General features: G+C 49.0%; 1 protein-coding gene across 1 annotated transcript in view; it reads right to left on the reverse strand.

Annotated features, from left to right (window-relative positions):
- Positions 1-23,829, reverse strand: part of FRMPD2 (FERM and PDZ domain containing 2) — a 63,500-nt gene extending 39,671 nt beyond the window's left edge. Inside the window, exons 1-11 of the mRNA XM_025284893.2 lie at positions 23,688-23,829; positions 21,928-22,085; positions 20,560-20,625; positions 18,330-18,521; positions 16,262-16,394; positions 15,444-15,531; positions 14,682-14,808; positions 12,546-12,617; positions 10,223-10,397; positions 9,064-9,214; positions 8,289-8,427 (exon numbers count right to left, since the gene is read on the reverse strand). Coding sequence (XP_025140678.2) covers positions 8,289-8,427; positions 9,064-9,214; positions 10,223-10,397; positions 12,546-12,617; positions 14,682-14,808; positions 15,444-15,531; positions 16,262-16,394; positions 18,330-18,521; positions 20,560-20,625; positions 21,928-22,085; positions 23,688-23,829 — 1,443 coding nt within the window. The remainder of the gene's footprint in view (positions 1-8,288; positions 8,428-9,063; positions 9,215-10,222; positions 10,398-12,545; positions 12,618-14,681; positions 14,809-15,443; positions 15,532-16,261; positions 16,395-18,329; positions 18,522-20,559; positions 20,626-21,927; positions 22,086-23,687) is intronic.
- Between the last annotated feature and the right edge of the window lie 526 nt (positions 23,830-24,355).

Here is a 24,355-nt window from a genome sequence, read left to right on the forward strand (position 1 = left end):
TTTGAAGTGCCCACTGGATATCATATTCTACCATATTAGAGACTGAGCCAAACCACATAACAGAAACAGAAGGGAAAGGGGAAAGAAGCCACCTGTTTTTGACCCACTCTTGTATGTCTGAGGTCCCCAGAACATAGTAGCTCTTTCTATCCTCAAGGTAATCGTAAGAGGACAGTACCGTTATTGTCATTGCCAAGATGAGCCAAATGAACAAGAAAGAAAGGCATTTAACAGAGCTAAGTTCACACCATTTGGAAGTGACAGAAACAAAGCCCTCACCCCTTCCGCAATGTCAAGCCACTTCCCCAATGGCACAGTGAAACCCTGGCTCTAAAGCTGTGTTCCTATATATTCACTCAGCACTTCTATCTGCATGCGCTACCAGCACGCCCCCTCTCACAAGGGAGGCCTTGTCTATGGCACCATCTCTTCACAACAAGGTGATCAAGAAGCGTCCCCCGAACAAGAGAAGATCTGGCACCAACAGCCCGCCCAGGCCTGAGCCTTCAGCGTCTACTCTTCTGGAAACCTGAGGCTGCAGCCCCACTGGCTGCTGCAGGAAGATCGTATGGCTCGTCGTCACTCACTGCCCAATACTGAGTTCCCTGGTACGGACTCTGGGGCACGGAGAGGTACACAGACTTTTGGAGGAGTGGTCTCAAGGTTCACAGTAAGGAGTGAGGAAGGTAGAGTTTGGCAGATAGAGAAGCTGGCCCTTCCCTGGTATTCCTGAATCAGTCCATCCTAGTCTCAGGAAGCCAATACCAGCCTAATCTTGGGCAAGACGCAAGCTGAGGGCAACTGTCCATGTGGGAGGCAACTGGAAACTGGGAGCATCTGGCCACTGGGAGCATCTGGCCTTCTCGGGGCTGGGAATGGGCACGTTGGTTTGATGACGGGGTCTGACAGGAACAGCACAGCATCCACTACATCCCCATGTTCCTGATCTGGCACAGGAGTCCCCATGTGGCTGGAGACAGAATCCTCCAGCCTAGGGCTGGCCCATGCCAGTTCTGAGCTCAGCTCAGAGACACTGAGGGGAAGAAATTGCTTGGTAATCCAGTACACAAAAAAGCATTCAGAATGCTGTTAGAATGGCCCCAACCCAGAAACTGACACCAAATGCTGGCAAGATGTGGAAGAGCAGGAACTCATTCAGTTACTGGCAGGAGTGCAAGATGGTTAAGCCTCTTTGGGAAGACAGTTCTTCAATTTTTTATGGAACTAAACAAATTTGTACAGTATGATCCGGTAATCATCTCTTTGGTATTTACCCAAAGGAGCTGGAAATGTACGTCCACACAGAGATCTGCACATGGGTGTTCACAGCAGTTTCATTCACAGCTGCCAAAACTCTGAAGCAAAAGAGGCCCTTCAGTTGGTGAGTGAATAAATAAATTCTGGTACACCCAGACAATGGAATATTATTCAGCACTAAAAAGAAATAAGTTATCAAGCTGAAAAGACATGGAGGAAACCTACATGCATATTACTAAGTGAAAGAGGCCATTTTGAAAAGGCTACATACTGTATGATTCCAACGATATGACATTTTGGAAGTGGCAGAACTACAGAGACTGTGAAAAGATCAGCCGTTGCCAGGGGTAGGGGAGCAGGAGGGGGGAGCACGGAGGAGTTTCAAGGCAATGAAATTACTCTAGGGAATTCCCTGGTGGTCCAGTGGTTAGGCCACTGCCAGGGCCCAGGTTCAGTCCCTGGTAGGGGATCTAAGATACTGTAAGCCACGTGGTGTGGCAAAAAAACAAACAAACAAACAAACCACTACTCTGTATGATTCTGTAAGAGTAGATATCTGTCATTATCAATTTGTTCAAACGTATAGAATGTACAACACTAAGAGTGAACTCTAATATTAACTGTGAACTCTGGAAGATAAGGATACATCAGTGTGTAGGCTTATCAACTGCAATAAATTGGAACTGATAGTAGGAGACTATGGTAGTGGGAGAAGCATATGTGGGGCAAAAGGGCACGTAGGGAATCTCTGCATCTTCCACCCAGTTTTGCTATGAACCTCGTTCTAAAACAGAAGTCTATCAAACATTTTTAAAAATTGCTTAGGACATATTAAACATTTTTTAAAAATTTAGGACCTTTGACCCAGCATCCCTTTGCTAGAACTAGAGAAGTCAGATCAACAGAAGTCAGCATGAAACTAAAAAAGCTCCAGCACAAGTATTTCCTTCTTTGTCATTTATTTGAAAAAGAAAATTTAGAAGCAACTGGAACAATAATAGTAGTAGTTATGAGCACTTCCATGGCGCCTCTAGGTGATGCCCCCGAGTGAGAAAACAAATAAGAAAGCCAAGTTCCGGCCCTAGTGAGGCATGCCACGTGGTTATCCCAAAAGCTCATTAGGAAGGCCAAGGGAAGACATACTATTGAGTGAGAAAGCAGAATGCAAATCAAATGTGGCAACGTTTACAACTGCATAAAATCCCCGTGTGTGATCAAAGGCTGGAAGAGAATGCACCCAGAGGAAATTTGTTCCGCTGCAATGATGTGATTAAGGAGATTTATTTTTGTACCAAACTGTCTTTGTCTCCCTTTTTAAAATGCAAATGTAATCATGTTACTTACTTCCCAGCTTACAATTCATCAGTGCCTCCAGTCTTTCACTGCAGTGGTTTCCAAATCATGGTTTTTTCCCCAGCACCACAACCATTTATCAGACAAAATATCCACCCCTTAGAAGGGCACACGAGGTTCCTCCCTGGATCTGCCTGGCAGCGCTGCCCAACCTCGAGGCCCATTAACTAAGGCTGCCGTGAAATCCTTGCAGCTCCGGACGGGCCAGCCTCCTCCTCCTGCTCACTCAGTGACCCAGATATAAGGAGTGACCCAGATATAGGGAGAGGCCTGCACTCTGAGACCTCCTTATGCCCTTTGATGTGCCCACCGCAGTGCTGGCACATAGTATAGCAAGGCCCTAGAAGTGAGTCCCAACTGTGCTCTCACTAGCTTACCTAACCTCACAGAGGCACGATTCTTCAATCTGCCTGCCAATGCCCGAGACACACTTTCGATCCCTGATCCAGGAAGATCCCACATGCCTCGGAGCAACTAAGCTCGTGCACCACAGCTACTGAGCCTGTGCCCTAGACCCCGGGGGCCGCCACTACTGAGACCACGCGCCAAGGCTACTGAAGCCCTCGTGCCCTAGAGCCCGTGATTTGCATCAAGAAAAGCCACCGCAGTGAGAAACCTGTGAGCTAGAGAGTAACCCCTACTCACCACAACTAGAGAAAAGCCTGCACAGCAGCTAAGACTCAAGAGAGTCAAAAACAAACAAATAAAATTATTTTAAAAAATTTAAATAAAATGCAATGGAAATAACACCAACTTTGCAGGGTTGACACAGGCTTAGATGATGCAAGCAAGCAGCAAGCCCTCCATAAATTAGGGTTGAGCGAGTAGATGCTCAAATGAACGGGTATGTATAATCCGTTGCTTTCACACACACACATGCATGCACACAGGCGTGCAAGAAAGGGGAAAGGTCTGCCTTTAGGGGCCACATGGGGGCAGCAGAGAATATCTTGGAACCACACTGGTGGCCAGAACAGATGCAGAGGTGGAGGTGAGACAGGATCTCAAGTAGAAGCTGAAGGTGAAGGATGAGATCCAGGCTGAGGCAGAAACTAGGTGAGGCCAGTCAGAAACCGGGCAGCTGATGGGCGCAAGGGGCACCAGAATGGGGTGCCCAGGGTGAGATCTGGGCCCGGATTGCAGAACGTGTGGGAGGGTCTGGGCCTGTGTGCTCCCGGCTGCCTTCAGTGGACCTGGTCTACTGTTTCTGTCAACTCGCAGCATTAGATCCAGGGTATCAGGTTGAAAACCGTATGTCTGAATCCAGAGACTGAAAGCTGGTCTTCGTTCTCCAGCAGAGCCCTCCTGAGTCCGGGGCGGGGCAGGAAATCTCCAGCAGAGCGCTCCTGAGTCCGGGGCGGGGCAGGAAATCTCCAGCAGAGCGCTCCTGAGTCTGGGGCAGGGCAGGAAAACTTGCGAGCAGCAGCTGCGACGTGCGGGGCCTCAGCATGCATCGCCACCTTCCACCCTTGCAGTAGTTCTGACCTACTCTTATCTCCTATTTCCATTTTGCAGATTAAGAGCTGAGACAGAGAAATAATGTCTAATGCCACGTGGCTACTTAACAAAAGAGGCAGGGTTTGGACCTCATTCTGTCTGACTCAAAAACTCCTTCAGTCTATAGAGCCTGCTAAGGTCAGCCCAATACTGGCCTGGGAGGCCACACTTCGTGTCTGTGGGAGCCATCACAGGGCTGGACTAGAGGCTGCAACAAGGATGGTGCTGTCACCAGGGCTCCCGTGGCTTACAGCACCCTCCATGAGCCTGCGCCGTTCTCCTCCCAAGACCCCCTCAAAGTAGCAGCACAAGGGCAGGAGTGAGCAGGCCCAGGCGAGGATGGCACTCCAGCTCTGGAGGCGAGGAGACACGAAGGGGCTCCAAGCAGTGACAGGCCTGGAGTTTTGCCAAAGGGGCAGGGAGGGGCTATGTGGGCTAGGCTGGCCCTGGGAGACTGCCTGCCCAGGCAGGGGGTAGGGTGGGGATGTGCCAAGACAGGAAAGTGAGGTCTCAGTCCCTGTAGATGAAGTGGGAGCAGGAAAGTGAGGGTCAGAGAAGGGTAGGGTGTTGGGAACTGAACTACATTTCCCTGACAAGCAAGGTGCTGACTTTCCTGATGGATGACTTTATCTACAGTGTTATCCAGCCAAGAGCCTGTACTCGGTTCATCCACCCACTCCTCAGATCAGTTGGTCTTGAGCAAACTCCCCATGTTTGAGGCTCTGCTTTGGTGTGAGGGAAACAGCAGAACAAAACAAACAAAATCTTTACCGTCTGGTGGATTCCATTCTAATGGAGAGACTGACAGCAAGACTGATAAGGAAATGGATACTCCATACCAGACGGTGAAAAATGCAAGGGGATAAAGAGGGACTTAGACGGCTCCAGACATAGAGGCAACTTCTGAAGATGTTGTGGGAAGACAGCGAGATATTGGTGAAGCCTGAAAAATGGTTTTCAAACTGCTGCCTGTAATCCATGGGTGACCTGTGAGTGCTTCATACCAGCACTTATAAATTAACTAGACTATAATAGGAAATACCAGTATGTATCACATAAGTGCATCTTATTTCCTAAACTTTTGCCTCACTTCTGTTACATGGACACATGTGTACAGGTTGAGTTATAATGTTTGTCTTTTTTTTTAACTGGGGTCATGGCACAAAACATCTGAAAGCCAGTGATGATGAGCCCAATAAATTAGTACATTACTGGTTGTAGGCAAGACTTTAGATTAGAACTACCTTACAATGTATAAACTTGACCTGTTCATTTTTGTATCCCCCAGAGCCCAGCAAAGAACACTTGATGGATATTTGTTGGATGGATAGGTGGATGGATGGATGGGTGGGTGGGTGGCGGGTGAATGCAGATCAGATCAGTCGCTCAGTCGTGTCCGACTCTTTGTGACCCCATGAATCGCAGCATGCCAGGCCTCCCTGTTCATCACCAACTCCCAGAGTTCACTGAGACTCACGTCCATCAAGTCAGTGATGCCATCCAGCCATCTCATCCTCTGTCGTCCCCTTCTCCTCCTGCCCCCCAATCCCTCCCAGCATCAGACTCTTTTCCAATGAGTCAACTCTTTGCATGAGGTGGCCAAAGTACTGGAGTTTCAGCTTTAGCATCATTCCCTCCAAAGAAATCCCAGGGCTGATCTCCTTCAGAATGGACTGGTTGGATCTCCTTGCAGTCCAAGGGACTCTCAAGAGTCTTCTCCAACACCACAGTTCAAAAGCATCAATTCTTCAGCGCTCAGCCCTCTTCACAGTCCAACTCTCACATCCATACATGACCACAGGAAAAACCATAGCCTTGACTAGACAAACCTTTGTTGGCAAAGTAATGTCTCTGCTTTTGAATATGCTATCTAGGTTGGTCATAACTTTCCTTCCAAGGAGTAAGCGTCTTTTAATTTCATGGCTGCAGCATTACTTTACTAGCGTGTGAGATGAGTGCAACTGTGCAGTAGTTTGAGCATTCTTTGGCATTGCCTTTCTTTGGGATTGGAATGAAAACTGACCTTTTCCAGTCCTGTGGCCACTGCTGAGTTTTCCAAATTTGCTGGCATATTGAGTGCAGCACTTTCACAGCATCATCTTTCAGGATTTGGAAGAGTTCAACTGGAATTCCATCACCTCCACTAGCTTTGTTCGTAGTGATGCTTTCTAAGGCCCACTTGACTTCACATTCCAGGATGTCTGGCTCTAGGTCAGTGATCACACCATCATGATTATCTGGGTCATGAAGATCTTTTTTGTACAGTTCTTCTGTGTATTCTTGCCATCTCTTCTTAATATCTTCTGCTTCTGTTAGGTCCATACCATTTCTGTCCTTTATCGACCTCATCTTTGCATGAAATGTTCCTTTGGTATCTCTGATTTTCTTGAAGAGATCCCTAGTCTTTCCCATTCTGTTGTTTTCCTCTATTTCTTTGCATTGATTGCTGAAGAAGGCTTTCTTATCTCTTCTTGCTATTCTTTGGAACTCTGCATTCAGATGTTTATATCTTTACTTTTCTCCTCTACTTTTCACTTCTCTTCTTTTCACAGCTATTTGTAAGGCCTCCCCAGACAGCCATTTTGCTTTTTTGCATTTCTTTTCTATGGGAATGGTCTTGATCCCTGTCTCCTGTACAATGTCACAAACCTCATTCCATAGTTCATCAGGCACTCTATCTATCAGATCTAGGCCCTTAAATCTATTTCTCACTTCCACTGTATAGTCATAAGGGATTTGATTTAGGTCATACCTGAATGGTCTAGTGGTTTTCCCTACTTTTTTCAATTTAAGTCTGAATTTGGCAATAAGGAGTTCATGGTCTGAGCCACAGTCAGCTCCTGGTCTTGTTTTTGCTAACTGTATAGAGCTTCTCCATCTTTAGCTGCAAAGAATATAATCAATCTGATTTCGGTGTTGACCATCTGGTGATGTCCATGTATAGAGTCTTCTCTTGTGTTGTTGGAAGAGGGTGTTTGTTATGACCAGTGCATTTTCTTGGCAAAACTCTATCAGTTTTTGCCCTGCTTCATTCCGTATCCCAAGGCCAAATTTGCCTGTTACTCCAGGTGTTTCTTGACTTCCTACTTTTGAATTCCAGTCCCCTATAATGAAAAGGACATCTTTTTGGGTGTTAGTTCTAAAAGGTCCTGTAGATCTTCATAGAACCGTTCAACTTCAGTTTCTTCAGCGTTACTGGTTGGGGCATAGACTTGGATTACTGTGATATTGAATGGTTTGCCTTGGAAACGAACAGAGATCATTCTGATCATTTTTGAGATTGCATCCAAGTACTGCATTTCGGACTCTTTTGTTGACCATGATGGCCACTCCATTTCTTCTGAGGGATTCCTGCCCACAGTAGTAGATATAATGGTCATCTGAGTTAAATTTACCCATTGCAGTCCATTTCAGTTCGCTGATTCCTAGAATGTCGACATTCACTCTTGCCATCTCTTGTTTGACCACTTCCAATTTGCCTTGATTCATGGACCTGACATTCCAGGTTCCTATGCAATATTGCTCTTTACAGCAAAGGACCTTGCTTCTATCACCAGTCACACCCACAGCTGGGTATTGTTTTTGCTTTGGCTCCATCCCTTCATTCTTTCTGGAGTTATTTCTCCACTGATTTCCAGTAGCATATTGGGCACCTACTGACCTGGGGAGTTCCTCTTTCAGTATCCTATCATTTTGCCTTTTCATACTGTTCATGGGGTTTTCAAGGCAAGAATACTGAAGTGGTTTGCCATTCCCTTCTCCAGTGGACCACATTCTGTCAAATCTCTCCACCATGATCTGCCCATCTTGGGTTGCCCCACGGGCATGGCTTAGTTTCATTGAGTTAGACAAGGCTGTGGTCCTAGTGTGATTAGATTGACTAATTTTCTGTGAGTATGTTTTTAGTATGTTTGCCCTCTGCTGTCGTCTTGCAACACCTACCGTCTTACTTGGGTTTCTCTTACCTTGGGCGTGGGGTTATCTCTTCACGGCTGCTCCAGCAAAGCACAGCCAATGCTCCTTACCTTGGACGAGGGATATTGGGTGGATGCAGTTTACCCCAATCTCAGTGGTAGGTACTAAGAACACAGGCTCAGTCTTCACATTTACAACAGTTCCCCAGTGTCCCATAACTGCCTCTCTAGTGACCCCACCCAAGGGCCCCTGATCGCCACGCCTACCTCCTCTGGGTAACTGCCAAATTCAGCCTGCAGAGCAAGGACCCCCAGCTGCAACAGTGTCTCATCGCTGCAATACAGCTTCTCCTCCAGGATGTCTTTCCGAAGTTGCAGGTAAAATTGATGCCTTGTCCAGCTGTGCCTGCCAAAGAGATGCAGGAATAAAGGTTACTGGAATGCTGAGGACAAAGGAGAGCACTAAAGCCAGAGGGTTTCCTCAGTCTGCAAAGCAGAAAAAGGAGAGAAGATGGGATACAAGTCAGTAGAACCCAGAGGGCAATGCCAGTAACACAAGGGTGAGCTTGTCTATCCATACCGTGCCTCCTGTCACTTGTTGAGGGCTATTCTGTGCCCAAGACACAGGGTTACTCACTTCCCACAATATCCATGGAGATGTTTGTTCTTGTGGCTCAAGTAAGAAAACCAATACTTAGTCAGATGGTATGTCTAATAAGCAAAGGAATAGAGAGAGTGATCCAGTCCCAAAGCCGTGACCCTCTCCTCCAATCCTCATCACTGAGCTGCCGGAAGGTGGGGCGTGTTGGGGTCAGGGGAGAGAGAACTTGACCTTGACTGGCATATGTTTGAAACAAAAGGGTAAAGTTTTCATTTTGACCAGGGCTTGTCCCCAAACACTGACTTTTTCCCCTTTTCTGTCATATTGGAATCCAGTAAAAAGAAGACCAGACACAGCAACTGTTGTAATGTGTGCACACGTTAACTTGCCAGGCACTTGCCTACCCATTGTCTCTAATGCCAAGAAGTTTGCAGCACTCACTGGAGCAGCCCGTGGTGACTCACGAAGAACTTTATCCTTAGAAAGAGCACAAAGGCATTTGGGGAGCTCTTCTTCTGGGGCTGCTCACACCAGCCTTCAGGGGCTATTTTGCACAACCTGGTTTCAGCATCCAAGAAAAAGAACTCTTTACCTGAAATGGAAGTAGAGCGCATTTAGAGGGAAAAGCAGCCGGGCAGGCACCACGCATTAGACTCACAGCCCTGAGCTGTGCCAAAGGGTGAGACAAGAGCCGACTGAGTATAGGAGAGAGCAGGAAGCAGGTTGTCTGGATTTAGCGCACAGGACCTCTGTCGGGTCCATGAGGGGCCAAGAAGAGGGAACAAAGACGAGAGTGCCAGTGAAAAGAAACTTAGCACCCAGAAAAGAAAGTATGAATGTTTATCTCAGAGGAGATATCACTTATCTGCCTCCCAGTGACCACCTTATCGGAGAAGGCAATGGCATCCCACTCCAGTACTCCTGCCTGGAAAATCCCATGGACAGAGGAGCCTGGAAGGCTGCAGTCCATGGGGTCGCTAAGGGTCGGACACGACTGAGCGACTTCACTTTCACTTTTCACTTTCATGCATTGGAGAAGGAAATGGCAACCCACTCCAGTGTTCTTGCCTGGAGAACCCCAGGGACAGGGGAGCCTGGTGGGCTGCCATCTATGGGGTCACACAGAGTCGGACACGACTGAAGTGACTTAGCAGCAGTAGCAGCAGACCACCTTATAAAAATAAAATTAGAAAGCACGGAGCTGAGCATTTATCCCATTTCTGTCGCAGGCGGGCGCTCTGTATCTAGCTGTGCAAGTGCAGCGTCTTAGTCTTAGGCAGTTTTGTTAGAGGGAACAGATCTCGGGGACCTAGACATTGGGCTTCCCAGGTGGCACAGTGGTAAAGAATCGATCTGCCCATACAGGAGACCAGGGTTCAATCCCTGGGTCAGGAAGACCTTCTGGAGTAGGAAATGGCAACCTGCTCCAATACTCTTGCCTGGAAAATTCCATGGACAGAGGAGCCTGGTGGGCTACAGTCCATGAGGTCACAAAAAGTCGGAACAAATGTGTGACTGAGCACACTTACCACACACACACCGAGACACCAGGGCTGCCTGAAGCATCAGGCCAGCTGTGGGCTACCTGGGAGCCACTTACCTTTCATGTAAGCCAAGCCAAAGTAGGTGAGCTCCCCGAGGTTGGCAAAGGATGCAATGGCACTAAAGACAGCTCCCACTGTTGATGTGATGTCACATTTCACCTCCAGGCACTGCCCGCTCAGCAGCACCACACAGAGGCCCCTGAGAGCCAAGTAGGACTTTGCTTTTTTGGTCTGAAAACAAGAACAGTATAAACTGTAACAGTAACTAAAAGACATGGAGTCTTTACCACAGGCTAGCGACTGTGCTTGGAGAAGGCGATGGCACCCCACTCCAGTGCTCTTGCCTGGAGAGTCCCAGGGACGGGGGAGCCTGGTGGGCTACAGTCCATGGGGTCGCGAAGAGTCGGACACGACTGAGCAACTTAGCAGCAGCAGCAGCGGCAGCAGCTACCGTGCTAACCACTTTATGCATATTTTTTCATTTAACTGACAAACAACCTAAGAGACAAGTATGTTTATGATTCCTGTTCAACAGATTAGAAACAAGGTTCAGAGACTGTAAGGGACCAGCCCAGAGTTGCGCAGTTAGCAAAATGCGGAACTGCACTCAAATCCCTGCTCTTTGCCAGGCTCTGCAGGGGCCAGGAAGGCTGGGGGGCCTCATGTAGCGGATGTCTCTCCCCTGCAAAAATCCCTGGGGCTCCACTTCCCAAGAGGACTGCCTGGGGCCACAACGGTGAGCCATACACCCCCAGAGTAGTGACCAATGCAGTACTGACCCCAGGTCAACACAGAGCACAACAGAGAGACCCTGGGCGGGCACCTGTCCAAGGAGGAGGGAGGGCTAGAGCTTAGCGGATTGCTGTGAACTGAGCAGTTGATCGGCAGAGGTGCATCCAAAGATGTGGAGCAGCGTCAGCCTTCTGTCCCTCGCCCTGCTCAGATTAATTCCAGATGCATCCGCCTCTGTAGCCCCACCCCGACCACTGTCACCTCCGCCGAGCCCATCGGTCCGCGCCGCATCTCTGCACACACTGCCCACTGCCCCTGGTGCCCTCCCCTCCATCCTCTCATGCCAGTTCCTACCAGGTTTCCAGGTAGGGCTCAGGACCTCTCGTCTGCAAGCTGGAGGGTTGAGCTACCCACTCCCTTCTCTGCTCCCCTGGTTCCTAGTGCTCAGGGGCCCTGCTCCCTAAGGATGAGGGCTAAGCATCCCCTGTGCCCCAAGCCTAGCCTGAGGCCTGGCCCAGACCTCCTCAGAATGTCTTCATTAAAAGACAGTCATGGATGGACGCTGCGGATGGCTTTAGCTCCATTGAGACCAAGCCTGCCACCACACCATGACCCTCCCACACCCAGCGGCAGCTCCACTCCCCAGCACTGGACTGGGGACCCTGTGAGAGTGGTATTCCCCGTGACCCCAGGCGGGGACGGCCGCAGGGCGCACTCTAAGCCACTCTGGTTCCTGCTCATCCACACCTGTGTGTCCTGGTTGTTGTGTTACACACATGCCCATGCTTGAATTTAATGCTTTGCAGTTGCCCTCTTGAAACTTGTAATGATTGTATGTTTGAATGTGCGTTTTCTAAATGACATCCCATTATGCACAAAGAGCGTGGATCCACAGCGGCCCTGCCTGCCCACCTCTGGTAACGGGTTTTGGCTGCAGCTTCTCTGTTCCCTGGTGTCCAGGCCCCTTCCAGTTTCCTCCTCCCCTCCCTACCCTGCAACCTCTGCCAACCTTCACTCAGGGTAGCTATCCGCTTATATATTCCAATATCTCTCCCCTCCTCCCCGGAGTGCTGGTTCAGGAAGGGTCCCAGTCAAACATCTCAGAGCAAGGCAGGCAGTGGCTGTGCCCACAATGGACTAACAACACCAAAGCTCTTTCCTTGAGCCTCGGGAGTGACAGCCTGTCACTCACCCCCAATCCAGGTCTGCCTGGGTTGAGCCAGCAGACCAAGGGGAGGGAGATTGACTTTTCCTCTCCAGAAAATAAATGCATAATTCTGGGACACAGAGTCCGTGTGAAAAGGAATATCTCTTTGTTTTTGTTTTTTTTTTCATATCAAGAGATCTGGGGTGTGGAGCATTGCCTGGCACCTACTAGATGCTTCAACAATATTTCCTGAATAAATAGGAAGATGAAAACAGGGCTTGTCTGGAAGGACAAGCAGGACTTGGTGAGAAGTCATAGAGGTTTCTTCCAAAAGAGGAAGAGGATGCTAAAGGATGGATGTCAAGTAGCAGTGTGACTTGGCAAGGGCTGGCAGGCTCCTGGAGGAGAGGGTAAGCCCCTCAGAACTTGATCAGCCTCGGGTACTGCTCAGCTGGCCGCTCACCACCCTTCAGCCCATCCCAGTCTAACCCAGCGGTTACCACAATTGATCCAGGCAAATACAAGGTCACCGGGGCCTCTCCAGCCATCAGGGCAAACTCCGGCCTGGAGAACTGAGGAAACAGGCAGAGTTACTCTCAGTAAAGAAGAGAAATCAAAGTCAAGTTCCACAGGGCTGGACCCCCAGCTTCAGAACTAAGCTTCTCCCATGGTTTCACCTCCTGCTACCCACTATCAGCCTTCCCTTCCCCAAAAGCAGCAGGAAGCAAGTTCCAATGAGATAGGGTCAACTGCGCTGAGGCCCTAGCTAGGCTAGGCATCTTGGAGCAGATGTCTTAAACAGGTGCGGCTTTGGTGATGTTCTGGCTCTTCATTTGAGTGTCCACTTCATTTTAAGTGTCGTAATTCATGCATCATCATATCATCTTATATGTCTCATATGAGACATCTTATATGTCTCAAAATTATACAACACGTTGTATATATAAATATATGCAACGAGAGTTTTTGAAAACAAAAATACTTTGAGATTTAGATTCAAAGTAGACATTTCACCTTGTTCTGGATGTTGGATCGGTAGTGTGCCTGAGTATTCATTCTCAGTATCACAGTACTTCATGTTCCTAGCACACCTGTGACCCAGGAAATGCCTTGATGCCGTTATTATTTATACCCAGCCATCATCCTGTGGGGTGCACATTCTCAGCCCCTTTTGCAAGAAGTGGAGGTTCCAAAAGGTTAAGAAATTCACCCAAACTAACACCAGTGAATCACAGGATTGGGTGGGCCTTTTTCCTTAAGATTTTTTTTTAATGTGGATCATTTTTAAAGTCTTTATTAAATTTGTTACAATGTTGTTTCAGTTTTATGTTTTACTCTTTTGGCCACAAGGCATGTGGGAGCTTAGCTCCCCAACCAGGGATCAAACCCACATCATTGAAAGGTAAAGTCTTAACCAGTGGACCTCCAGGGACGCCCCCAGGTGGGCCTTCTAATGTGTCCCCCAAGGGTACCCATCAGGACTCCTGTCTCAAGAGGCCAAAAGTGCAGCCATGGGGTAATGCATGTCCTGAGAGAGTTGCTAGTATTATAGAAGCATTCGACCCCCATCCCTCCAAGCTCATGAGGACCTGAGAGTGGTCTTGGAGGGCAGCAGGGGCTGGAGTGGAATACGGCACTCATTGCCACACAGGAGAGGATGTCCTGAGGCTATGCCAGGCTCCGCTCATCCCTAATTAGTTGAGCACATCAGGAAAATCTCTTCACAACAGAAGGACAAGCAGACAAAGCCTGCTGGGGGCTTCAGGGTCTGACATTCCCAAAGGGCTCCTAATGCTCAAACAGAAGGCCAGGCAGAGGCGGCCTCATCCGTGAACAGCCTGCTCTGGAGGGCTTGTCACAGATCCAGGGGTGCCTATCCCCATGGCCACTGTGGCCTTGTGTGGTCAGTTTTTCAGCTAATGCCAGTATCACACATGGAGGAAGGGGTGCTTTGTATCTAAACACTGAGAGTGGCTCTGACTGCTGGCGCCAGGGCTGCTTCAGGCAGAAGGCACACCCGGGGCCACGCCCGAGCTGACCCTCCAGCACAGGTGTACCAAGCTGGCCCCTCAGCAGAGACCAGACTGCCTGCCAGGAGTCTCGGGTCCCCGGAGCCATGAGCAGGGCCCCCCGACATGGTCTCTCCTGTCAGCCTGGACTTCCCAGCGGGGCAAGCCGGCCTGCCACTCTTGAGCCCCAGCTCCCCACACTCATCCAAACTCCCCTGCTCTTGTGCCAACCAGCTTGGAGAATCTCTCTCCCGAACTATCCCACCCACTCCTTTGCTTCTACATATCACCTGTTCAGAAGGCCCTTCCAAGCATGTTCAGCCCCGTCAGCTCTCTTACCACCTCCTTTGTTCTGTCCCCACCGCACATCAACAGCTGTGAACTTCCTGAACGGTGGGACCTGGCACCTTCAACTTGCTATCCTACAGAGTTTATAGCAAGGCCACTCCATAACACCTATCGCCCTGGATTGCCAGGTTGGAGGTTACTTCAGTCCAGCTCTGTAAGTCTCAGCCCGGGGAGGCTGGCCCTCAGCAGGATCCTGCGCATTTTCACTTGCTGTGCCAGCCGCACACGGCTCCTCTCTCACACCGCCTGTGGCAGTGCCCTTCCATCCTCTTTGCTCACCTTTCCCTTTCTCTGCAAAAATCCCCTTTGGGAAGGAGTTGCCGGCCGTGAGTTTTCTGGGAGAGCAGAACCGGAGCTGAATCGTCGGCCTTCCTGAAGGTCTGGGGGAACTGGAACTGGAAGGGCGCTGGCCAGCAGTCAGAGAAGAAGCAACAGTTACCGGTGGAAACAGCTTCCCTCTAGGCTGAACAGAGCCTAAATTTCTAACATGGAATCAAAAGCTAAATAAATCATTGTTTTTAACACTGTGTTTTGTGGCTGTCGTGCAGCTCATGTAACGTAGACAGTCTCTACGTAACAGCATGCTGTTTCCAAACTGAGCCTAACTTGGCTCCTAGAGGACAGAGAACACCCTAATGGGACAACTGCCCTCAGGCCCCTCGTCACCCTGAATCCAAATCTGCTTAAACGTGGCTTCCTCACCTGCCACTGGAATAGGGTCGGGTTGTCTTTGAAAAGCAAGAGACTTCTCATTAATAATCAAAAAGCCCCGGTGGCTCAGACGGTAAAGCATTTGCCTACAATGCAGGAGACCCAGGTTCAATCCCTGGGTCGGAAAGATACTCTAGAGAAGGAAATGGCAACCCACTCCAGTACTCTTGCCCACTCCAGTACTCTTGCATGGATGGACGGTCCCAAAGAGTTGGACACGACTGAGCAACTTCACTTTCACTTTTCTCATTAATAATCAAAAAGAGAAGAAGCAGGGTTCAGCCGCTCCCACGCCAATACTCCACCCCAAGCTCACAGCACTGTGCCTACCTGTTCACAGCGATGCTACAGCGACCGTGTGCTGAGGTGTTCAGTCCGGGCTCCAGGGAGCTCTGGGTCTCTGTGCTTCTCTCTGAAACTAACCAGACATCATAGTGAAAGGCGCAGGCAGAAGCAAATAGCACTGTTTTCCTGCATTAAGCAACTTAGGGTACGGATATCAGCATCACGACTTGATAGCCGTGTGATGTTGACAGAGTTGCTTGAACTTTCTGTTTCCTCGTGCAAGAAACGTAAACAGAAATAGCAGTCACAGCGGATTGGGGGAGTTTGGGAGAGATAAAGGCTAACAAGAAAGAGCACTTTGTTTTAAGGACAACAGACAGCAGCATCATTTTCTTTTTCAAATCTCACATTCAGTTGAAAAGTAGAGAACAGTAGAAGATTTGAAGATTATTCTAAAAGCCATTCTTCCAACACACTTAGAGCAACAATAAAAACAATCTTTACAAATTGTTTCTCCTTTCATTCCACCTAGAAATCAATTAAAGGAAAAAATTTTCTTTCATGATGTTTGCTTAAATTTGTTTTTATCAACTCGGACAGTTAAAACTCAATATAAAGAGAGTCTACATTGGCTATAAATAACTCAGCTAAATTATATCTCCAAGTGAAGCTTTCCTCAGGACACAGGAGGAGTCCTAAGCTCAGTCCCTTCTCTTCAGGGGCAACCTGGAAGAATGGGGCTTGCCCGGGCTTTCTCTGAGCCCACAGCATGGACGTCAGGCCATGAAACAACAAAAGGAGCAGGAAACGATACAGTGGATATCATCGGCCCACCCAGGGAAGGCTCAGGGTGCTGCACCCACCTCTGCAGCGATGCGCACACCCCAGAGCCCACGCCGCCCGGCTCTCACAGCTCGCTTGATGCAGCCTGTTCCTGAGCAGGTGGCTTCTGTCTCGCTGCCCAGAGGAGCGTTCCTCCACCGCCCTCCTCTCCACCTGATGGCCAAGTGCATCATGCATCCACATCCCAAGGTCAAAAGCGGCACTTACATAAAGATGTACATCCTGGCCGCCAAGTGCATCACACATCCACATCCCAAGGTCAAGGGGGACACTTACAGAAAGACATACAGCCTGGCCACCAAGTGCATCACACATCCACATCCCAAGGTCAAGAGGGAGACTTACATAAAGACATACAGCCTGGCCGCCAAGTGCATCACACATCCACATCCCAAGGTCAAGGGGGACACTTACAGAAAGACATACAGCCTGGCCGCCAAGTGCATCACACATCCACATCCCAAGGTCAAGGGGGACACTTACATAAAAACGTACAGCCTGGCCGTCAGCTTGAGTCAATGTGGAAGAGTCTGTCCTTCACACTGGGAGTCCAGCAAGGAGAACAGTAGCCACCAGGGCGGGCTCACCCACACACTCGCCCACCAACCACACACTTGCCCCCACCCCCCAAAACCTGCCCACTCACGAACACCTGTGCCTTGGCTCACGTGCCCCCACCACAGGCCAGGGTCTCCCTGATGATCGCCCCTGTGCTTCCAAGACTCAGAGCTACATCGTCTCCACCTCTAGTCCTCTCCACCTCTGGCCTCTCCATAACCGCTGATACGAATGTCTTCTCATCGCCTCCCTCAGCACTTTGCTCACATCTGCCTCTATTACACCACGTTGCAACAAACTCACTTGCTTGTCTGCCGCCTGCGACCTCACTGTGTGCTTCACACACCCCTGTAGCTCAGCTAGCTCAGTGTCCCAGTTAGAGCTGAATAAGTGATCAAAATCACTTTACAATGTTCTGGTGACAATGCTGAGCATCATCACAGTGTTCATCGGGGCACAATGGCACTCTGATGGGAGGCACGCTGTAGTGTTTTTCAAATAAAAAAGCCCCTCCTTCCGCACTGAATCCTGCGGCTCAGTGGACAGGAGTAACGTGTTTACACGCCAAGAGAGAAGTTCAAAACAGGAGGACAGGTTGGGAGAGGCAGTTTCTGACTCTCTGTGGGTGGCTTCCCCAGCTACTCCCTGCTCTCCACCCACACGGCTCCTTGTTAGTCTTGGTCTCAATTCTGCAACAAGCCCCCTGGTAAAAGGGCAGCCCTGCACAGCTGGCACCTCACTTGCCCCACCTGAGTCCCAGCTCTGACCTGGCCTCGAGGGGAACCAAGGCTGGTCCGCTTCCTGCTCTGGAGCTACCCGTGACACCAGGCTGAGGCCGTCTCCACCTGAGACCACCACCTTACTCAGCTTGACCCACCCACACATCCTTCCATCACTCCCTCTCCTAGGAGCACCTCCCCAATAACTGACTTGCACAAAAATGCCCTGACTTTGCTTCAGGATAACCCAGCCTAAGCCAAATGCTTAGTATGTGTCAGACCCCTCGTTAGGTGCTGGAGAACACACAAAGGGTGCAACCACACGACGTGGCAAGCAGCACAACGAGACAACCACAGCAGGGGGACCCTCTGCAGGCATAAGATGGCAGAGGAGAGGGAGGGACCAGGGACCACGTAGGCACAGGCAGGGGAGGTTTCTCGTGTCAGGCCTAGATTTGAATTTTGACAAGAGAGGTAACTCATGGGTCATAAATATAATCATTTTAATGCAAAGAGGCTCTTTTAAAGATCCCAGAGGTCTTGGCCACATTAGAAATCTAGGCTCCCACAAAGGTCTTCATCAGCGCTGCCCAACAGAACTGCAATAACAGGAAAGTTCTGGATCCTCCCTGTCCAGCATGGCCCTCGCCAGCTGCAAGTGGCTAATGAGCACTGAAGTGTGGTAGGTGTGACTGAGGAATTGAATGTTGTATTTCCTTCTGATGAACTATAACGTAGCTCATTTGAATTTTAACAGCCACACATGGCCAGGGAAAGGCCCCAAGGTTGAAAAGCACAGCTCCACACTGACCTCAGAGATGGTGCCCAGGACCAAGCCGACCAGCTGTCTGACGTGGAGATTGGCAGAAGTTGGGTGGACAGCCGCTTCTTCCCAATGAATCTGACAAGCTTCCAGGACAGACTGCAGCGGCAGCCTCCTGCCAGGCTGGTCTTCGCACATGGTCAGCAAGATGGAGTGCAGGGGCTGGCAAAGCTGCAGGGGCTGGACAGCAGGGCAGCCCTGTGAGAGGCTGACAGAGCTGCAGCCACTGAGGGCGATGTCCTGTCAGGCACGCCCGGGGACCAGCAAGAACGGATGTTCTCATTAACTAGACAGATGCCCACTCCTTCTGCGTGGCTTAGAGGGGGACACAGGCTACTTCACCGAGACCACAAAATGCAGAGCAATTATCTGTGCACCAGCTGTGTGCAGTTTGCCGCTCTCTAATCTGGAACGCCCTTTGGTGCTTGGGGAGCCCAAACACATGCTTAAAATCCCTACGAAAAACAGGTGCTTGACAAAGTGGATTTCTGCCTATGCAAGGACCCAGATCAAACCAGATCAAATTTAACTCACATTCACCTGGGCAGCCTATCATTTTCTCAAATTATTTAGGTGGTTCTCACTGGGTCTTTCCCCTAGAATGTGAGTTCCAAGACCATAAGCACTGTGGCTTTTTCACTTTGGAATCACCAGTGGTAAGCATAAAGTCAATAATTGTTGATTGAACTTCATGTCACACGAACTCATCAGGCAAAAGGAAAAATGGATATTTTATTAAACACTTTCCTCATGCGTTTAAATGGCCACCATTTATATGGAAAGGGTGTCAGATTCAGACTCACAATCAGATATTTTTCTAACGCTCATCCACACTGCAAGCCATTTTTCAGATGAAGGCTGTTCTAGCATTTCCTGCCATGGAGCATCGGCTGTGAGTTTCTATCTTCACATGTATGCAGACTGCTGACTCCTACACTCATACAGCACATCCGAGGGCCTCTAACGTGCCTAGACTGCACAGCTGCTTGAGATACAAGGCGGAAGACAGTCCCTGTCTTCAGGAGGTTCAAACTCTAACCGAGAAGATGGTCACTCAAAGATACAAGCACAGTACAGGGTGACAAGGGCTTTGATCTTGGGAAGTACAAGACAAGGTCATAACACAGAGGAAGGCACTTGGCCCATCCTGGGGAGGGAGGAGGGAGATGGGGAAGCAACTTGAATGAAACATCAAAAAGCACACTCGGGTTGACTGGGAGAAAGGTGGGAGGTGAGCCACAGATGGAGGAAGCAGTGGGGGCAAAGGCTGGCACGTGTCTGGAAGGAAGGGGACCACGGGCAGAACCAGGCCCAGGGCAAAAGGACAATGCCCTTGTTCAAACGGCTCAGAACTTTAATGCAGAGCATTAAATCAAGTGTGGGGCCCTTGCAAGTGCAGTGTGCTATTATGTAGGCCACACACTCTGTGCTGAGGAGTGAAATGCAGCCCCCTGGGGAGTGGAGAGCTGTGAATAATTCCACAGAAGAGTACGGTGGCCGGGTCTCTGGGAGCACCGGATGCACTAGAATGTTGAATTGGAGAAGACAAGGGTGAGATGGAAAAAAGGAAGGGAGGAAGGAAGAGAGAAGCCAAACAGACTGGATAGAGTTTTCCAACATGTATTCCCATTACACTAGTTTCCACAAAATAGTCATAGTGTCAGATGAATATTTACACATACAAGCAGACACGTATGCATTCTGTAGTCAAAGTCTTTATAAAATGCTATGATAAAGCTTAAAAGTTTCTGCACGTTAAGCCTTCTCAGAGTCTTTAATAAACTACTCTGATAAATCTTCAAGAAGAAGACATTGTAGGGAACATTTTCCCAGATGCATTAAGCACAGAACCCTTTTCCATGGAAGCATATCACTTCAGTAAGGGCTGCTTTAAGACCTTTTCTATAAATTGGTATCTTCAGCAACCATAAAATTCTCTAGCTTCCTACTTCCCCTGGACTAGAGTGGCATATAAGCCTTATCTTGCTTGCCAATCCCAAATTGTGGCTGCCTGGAGTGCCATGTTGAGTAGGATTCTGAGGTTCTTTCTGGACTCAGCAAAAGCAGTTCTTTAAAATCAATTGGCAATCCTTCCTAGAACCCAGGAGGACAGAGTGGTGGTGCATAGCTCAACAGATGTGGTCCCTGCCCTGGGGAAATAGACTAAATAAATCCAAAGACATCACCTGGCAAGACTTTGGGAATCCTGTTCACAGACCTGATTTGGTGGAACGTGAAACCCTGCCGACCAGTAGAGAGTCATTCCCAAAGAATAGACATGCATCTATCCAAGAGAAAAAGCACGTGATTAGATTTGTCATTTCTGTTATTCCATGGTCCTGTAAATGAAATATAATCTATTTTCATGTGTGGCAGACACTGTTGGCTGCCTAGCCCAACAACCATCTGCAACTCCTTTAAACATTGCTGCATCTTACTCTAGAGACTAAAAGTCTCAGTGACCATGACACTCATTTTTTGTGAAAGACATGAAGTAGGGGGATTCTGAAAAAGTTTGTTCTTTACTGTCAACAGGAACACGTGCATCTGGTCCCATTCTTTCCCCCCTTGTTTCTGTCTTGAACACTGATGTGATACATGGAATCATGGCAGCCATGATGTGACCATGAGGCAACAAGCATAAAGCCAAATAGTCAAGAGCTATGGAACATAGAATGAAAATATACAGCTTTAGTAAATGCTGACATTCACTAAAGCTGATGACCAATCTCTTGACTTCTTGTTACCTAAATAACTCATCTGTGGTTCCAGCCACTATATTTTAGGCTTTTTGTTTCTTGTAGCCAAAACTGTCTCTACATGACATACTATGACTCAACCTGATTAAGAAGCATCATATGTTGTCAGAAAGCAGCATGGTATAACATCTCCAGGGAAAAACAAAAATCACCACTGATTTGACATCCAGAAATAATCGATGCAGACATTTATTTTTAGAACCTTGGGCGTGTGTGTGTGTGTGTATACACAACTAAGATCACATACATGTAAATATATATACATGTAATATAAATTATACTATATATATTTAATTAGTTTTCAAGTCATTAAGCTTCTACAGTTTCATTGTAATGCTGTCTTGTTTCATCTCCACTCTCGCTGGACATTTAGCTTGTTTCCAGTTTATCACTAATGTCAACAATACAGATAAACATTGGTGCAGCTACATCAGTCTTTACTCAAGCCTGGGATACATTCCATTTGGGGATTTGTTGGGTCCTTTTAGGGTTTTTGCTACCTACTGCAAGACCACTTACCTATAGTTCTTCCAGCATTTCTTTTTGAGTATTCATAATAAGCTGATTGATTAGGTCATATTACTCCTACTTTACAGATATAGAACCTGGGGCTCAGAGAAGTTGACTTGTTCTCACCTAAGAGCTAATAAATTACTGGCAAGACAGCCTGGGAATTTTTAAAAAATCATTTAAAATTCATTAAAAAATTTGTTAAATCCATTCTGCTTCAGTACTCCTTGGGGCTGAGCTAGGAGCAGGGGATGACCGGGACCAGGCCTTTCCCAGAGGACAGGCCCAAGATGCTGCAGAGACACCATGCGCCTTACCTGAGATGCATCAAGCTGCTCATCATCGCTCTGTCCCTGTAGCAGTTCAGGGGCCTTGAAAGGAGCTGCCTCTATATGGGAAACATGGTCTTGGAAGGAAAGACTTCCGGTTGCAGAAAGCAAGACTGACCAGGGGCAGACCACATAGTTCGAGGAATCTGAAACCAAGGCAGTGATGGGGGTGTAGAGATAGGGCCACCATCTGGAGCACCATCTGTGGGAGTGTGCCCAGCAGGTGTCTTCCAAAACCCTCTCTGAGATGAACTGTAAGCAAGACCCAGGGAGTGGAGAGAATTCAACCCTGACACGTGCAGGCACAGAAGCATGTGTCACAAAATGTGGCCGCAGCAGTGGCTGGGAAACTAGTAAGCACATCCAAGTTCACAGGTGGCCCAAGAGTCTCAAGGCAAAAGGTGAAGAGCGATCAAATCGACTTGGAAATTAGCACAAGTCTTATTTCTCTGGAGTCAATTTAGAAACCAAGGCAGCTGGTCTTCTGAACGTACGGTAGCTGTTCATTAAAGCCTCCAGGGCAGGGAAGAGGAGTGAAGACTAGGAGGAAGATGTAGCCGTAAATACAGGCGCACAGCCTCCCTTCAAACAGCACAGCCAGGGTCCTCACCCTGATTGCGTATGTGTGATCTCCCACATGGGGAAACTCCACCGCGGACTGGCACGACATCTGAGTGTGAGCACTCAATTGTTTGTCCCAGTTATCAATTCAGTGCCTGGAAACTGCAAATCCATGTTTCAATACCTGCTCCCTCCTTTGACGGCAAGAGTTCTCGCTTTCACTGCGAGAGTAATGTACAGCTTTCTCAGTAGAGGGCGCTGGAGAGACATTACGGGAGGCGGGCTCTCCTGCTGTTTCTTTGGGGTTAGCGGTGTATGCGTGAGGAGTGACCCTCTGCTCCTGCACACGCCCTGGACTCTGGGTCCCTAGGCCACCCCTCGGTCTGACCTTGTGAAGTGATCGCTTCTCAACCCTATCTCCAGAGACAGCAGGTTCCGGGCCTCCTGCAGGCATTAGCTCCTGGAGCTGTGGCTCATCTCTGCCTGTCCACATCCAGGGAGTCACCCTGCCCCTGTAGGCGATGCCTGTACCGTGAGTGTCCCGTGGCTGCAGACACCCATAGCCAGGTAGAGCAGAGAACTTCTCCATCATCGTGGTCTGCAAGCACAGCTCCTCCAGCAGATCTGAACCCCAACTTGGAGAGGGGGCTTCCCTTCAAAGTTTGTCCCTCACTGGGTATGCCCTCAGTCCTAGGAAACCATGTCAAGTTTTCTCATATCTGACGGTTACTCCTCTATCTTAGTTTAACAATTCTTCATATTAACCTCCCCAGTTTAGACCACTGAGTGTGTGGGTTCTATCTACTAACGGTTGCAGCATCTGACAGGGGATGATGTGGGAATGCCAACCATCCCGGTGATTGCCCCGTGCCTCCTGTCTCTGGTTCTGCCCAGGCTGCCCAGGTATTGGGAGAGCCCCATAAAGCTCCCAGCCTCTCTCTCCCTAAACACCATGCCTGGAAAGGCTACCGTACCAAGGCAAAAAGACTTTCTTCCAACTCTGTGGCATTCCATGGGTCCAAGAGACAGAGCTGCCCTCCCAGAGCAGCTTCATGGGGGTGGGGTGGGGGTGTCCCGTGCCTGCTCAGTCTAACACCTCGGACTGATGACAGACACATCAGTAAGCTGTTTGGGAAGCTTCACATTCAACTCCCTGTGACTCAACTGCCCCAGACATACGCTCTTACCATCACAAAGGTCCTCCAGGAGCCGCTCAGCTGCCAGGGACAGGAGGGACCAGATTTCCTCCTCAGATAGAGCTTCACCCCGGACCTGGAGGGCACTGGCCAGAGTCACAGAGGCCGAGCTCATACCTGCAAAGACACACATGTGGCAGAGCCCTGGCATAGTTCAGGAGCATATGTGGCCATGCCAGCCTGTGCAGAGTCCAACCCCTCTGCAGCACAGCCCCATGTTTTGCCACGTATCCCCAGGGCTGGGTGCAGGGCCAGGCACACGGGAGAAGCTAAAGAAATGTTCACTGGGAGACTGGCTGGCTTTGGCTGGTTCTCAGGAAATGAGCACATCAGTAAATAAATAAACTCCCAATTAAGGGTTAAGTCAATAAATGAATGAATGAACAAACCATGAGAATGGCTCCCGCTGAGCTGGGCATGCGCTGTCACAGAGAGCTTCCTGCTGGGGAATGTCTCTCGCCCGCTCCCCTCTCTGTCTGGGAAAGTGGGTTAACAACCTTTTTTGCCTCCAATACGTGATTCATGTCTGTTCCTCACTGGCTGCCACATGCAGGGTTGGATTTGGCTCCAGTAGCAGCCCTGTCTCTAACGATCACTAGCACCTGCCCGAAGGGTGAGAATCACTAGAAAGAATACTAAGCCCTGTGTTTCGAAAAGGT

This window comes from Bubalus bubalis, chromosome 4 (genome assembly GCF_019923935.1).
Source record: "Bubalus bubalis isolate 160015118507 breed Murrah chromosome 4, NDDB_SH_1, whole genome shotgun sequence".
Taxonomy (NCBI): domain Eukaryota; kingdom Metazoa; phylum Chordata; class Mammalia; order Artiodactyla; family Bovidae; genus Bubalus; species Bubalus bubalis.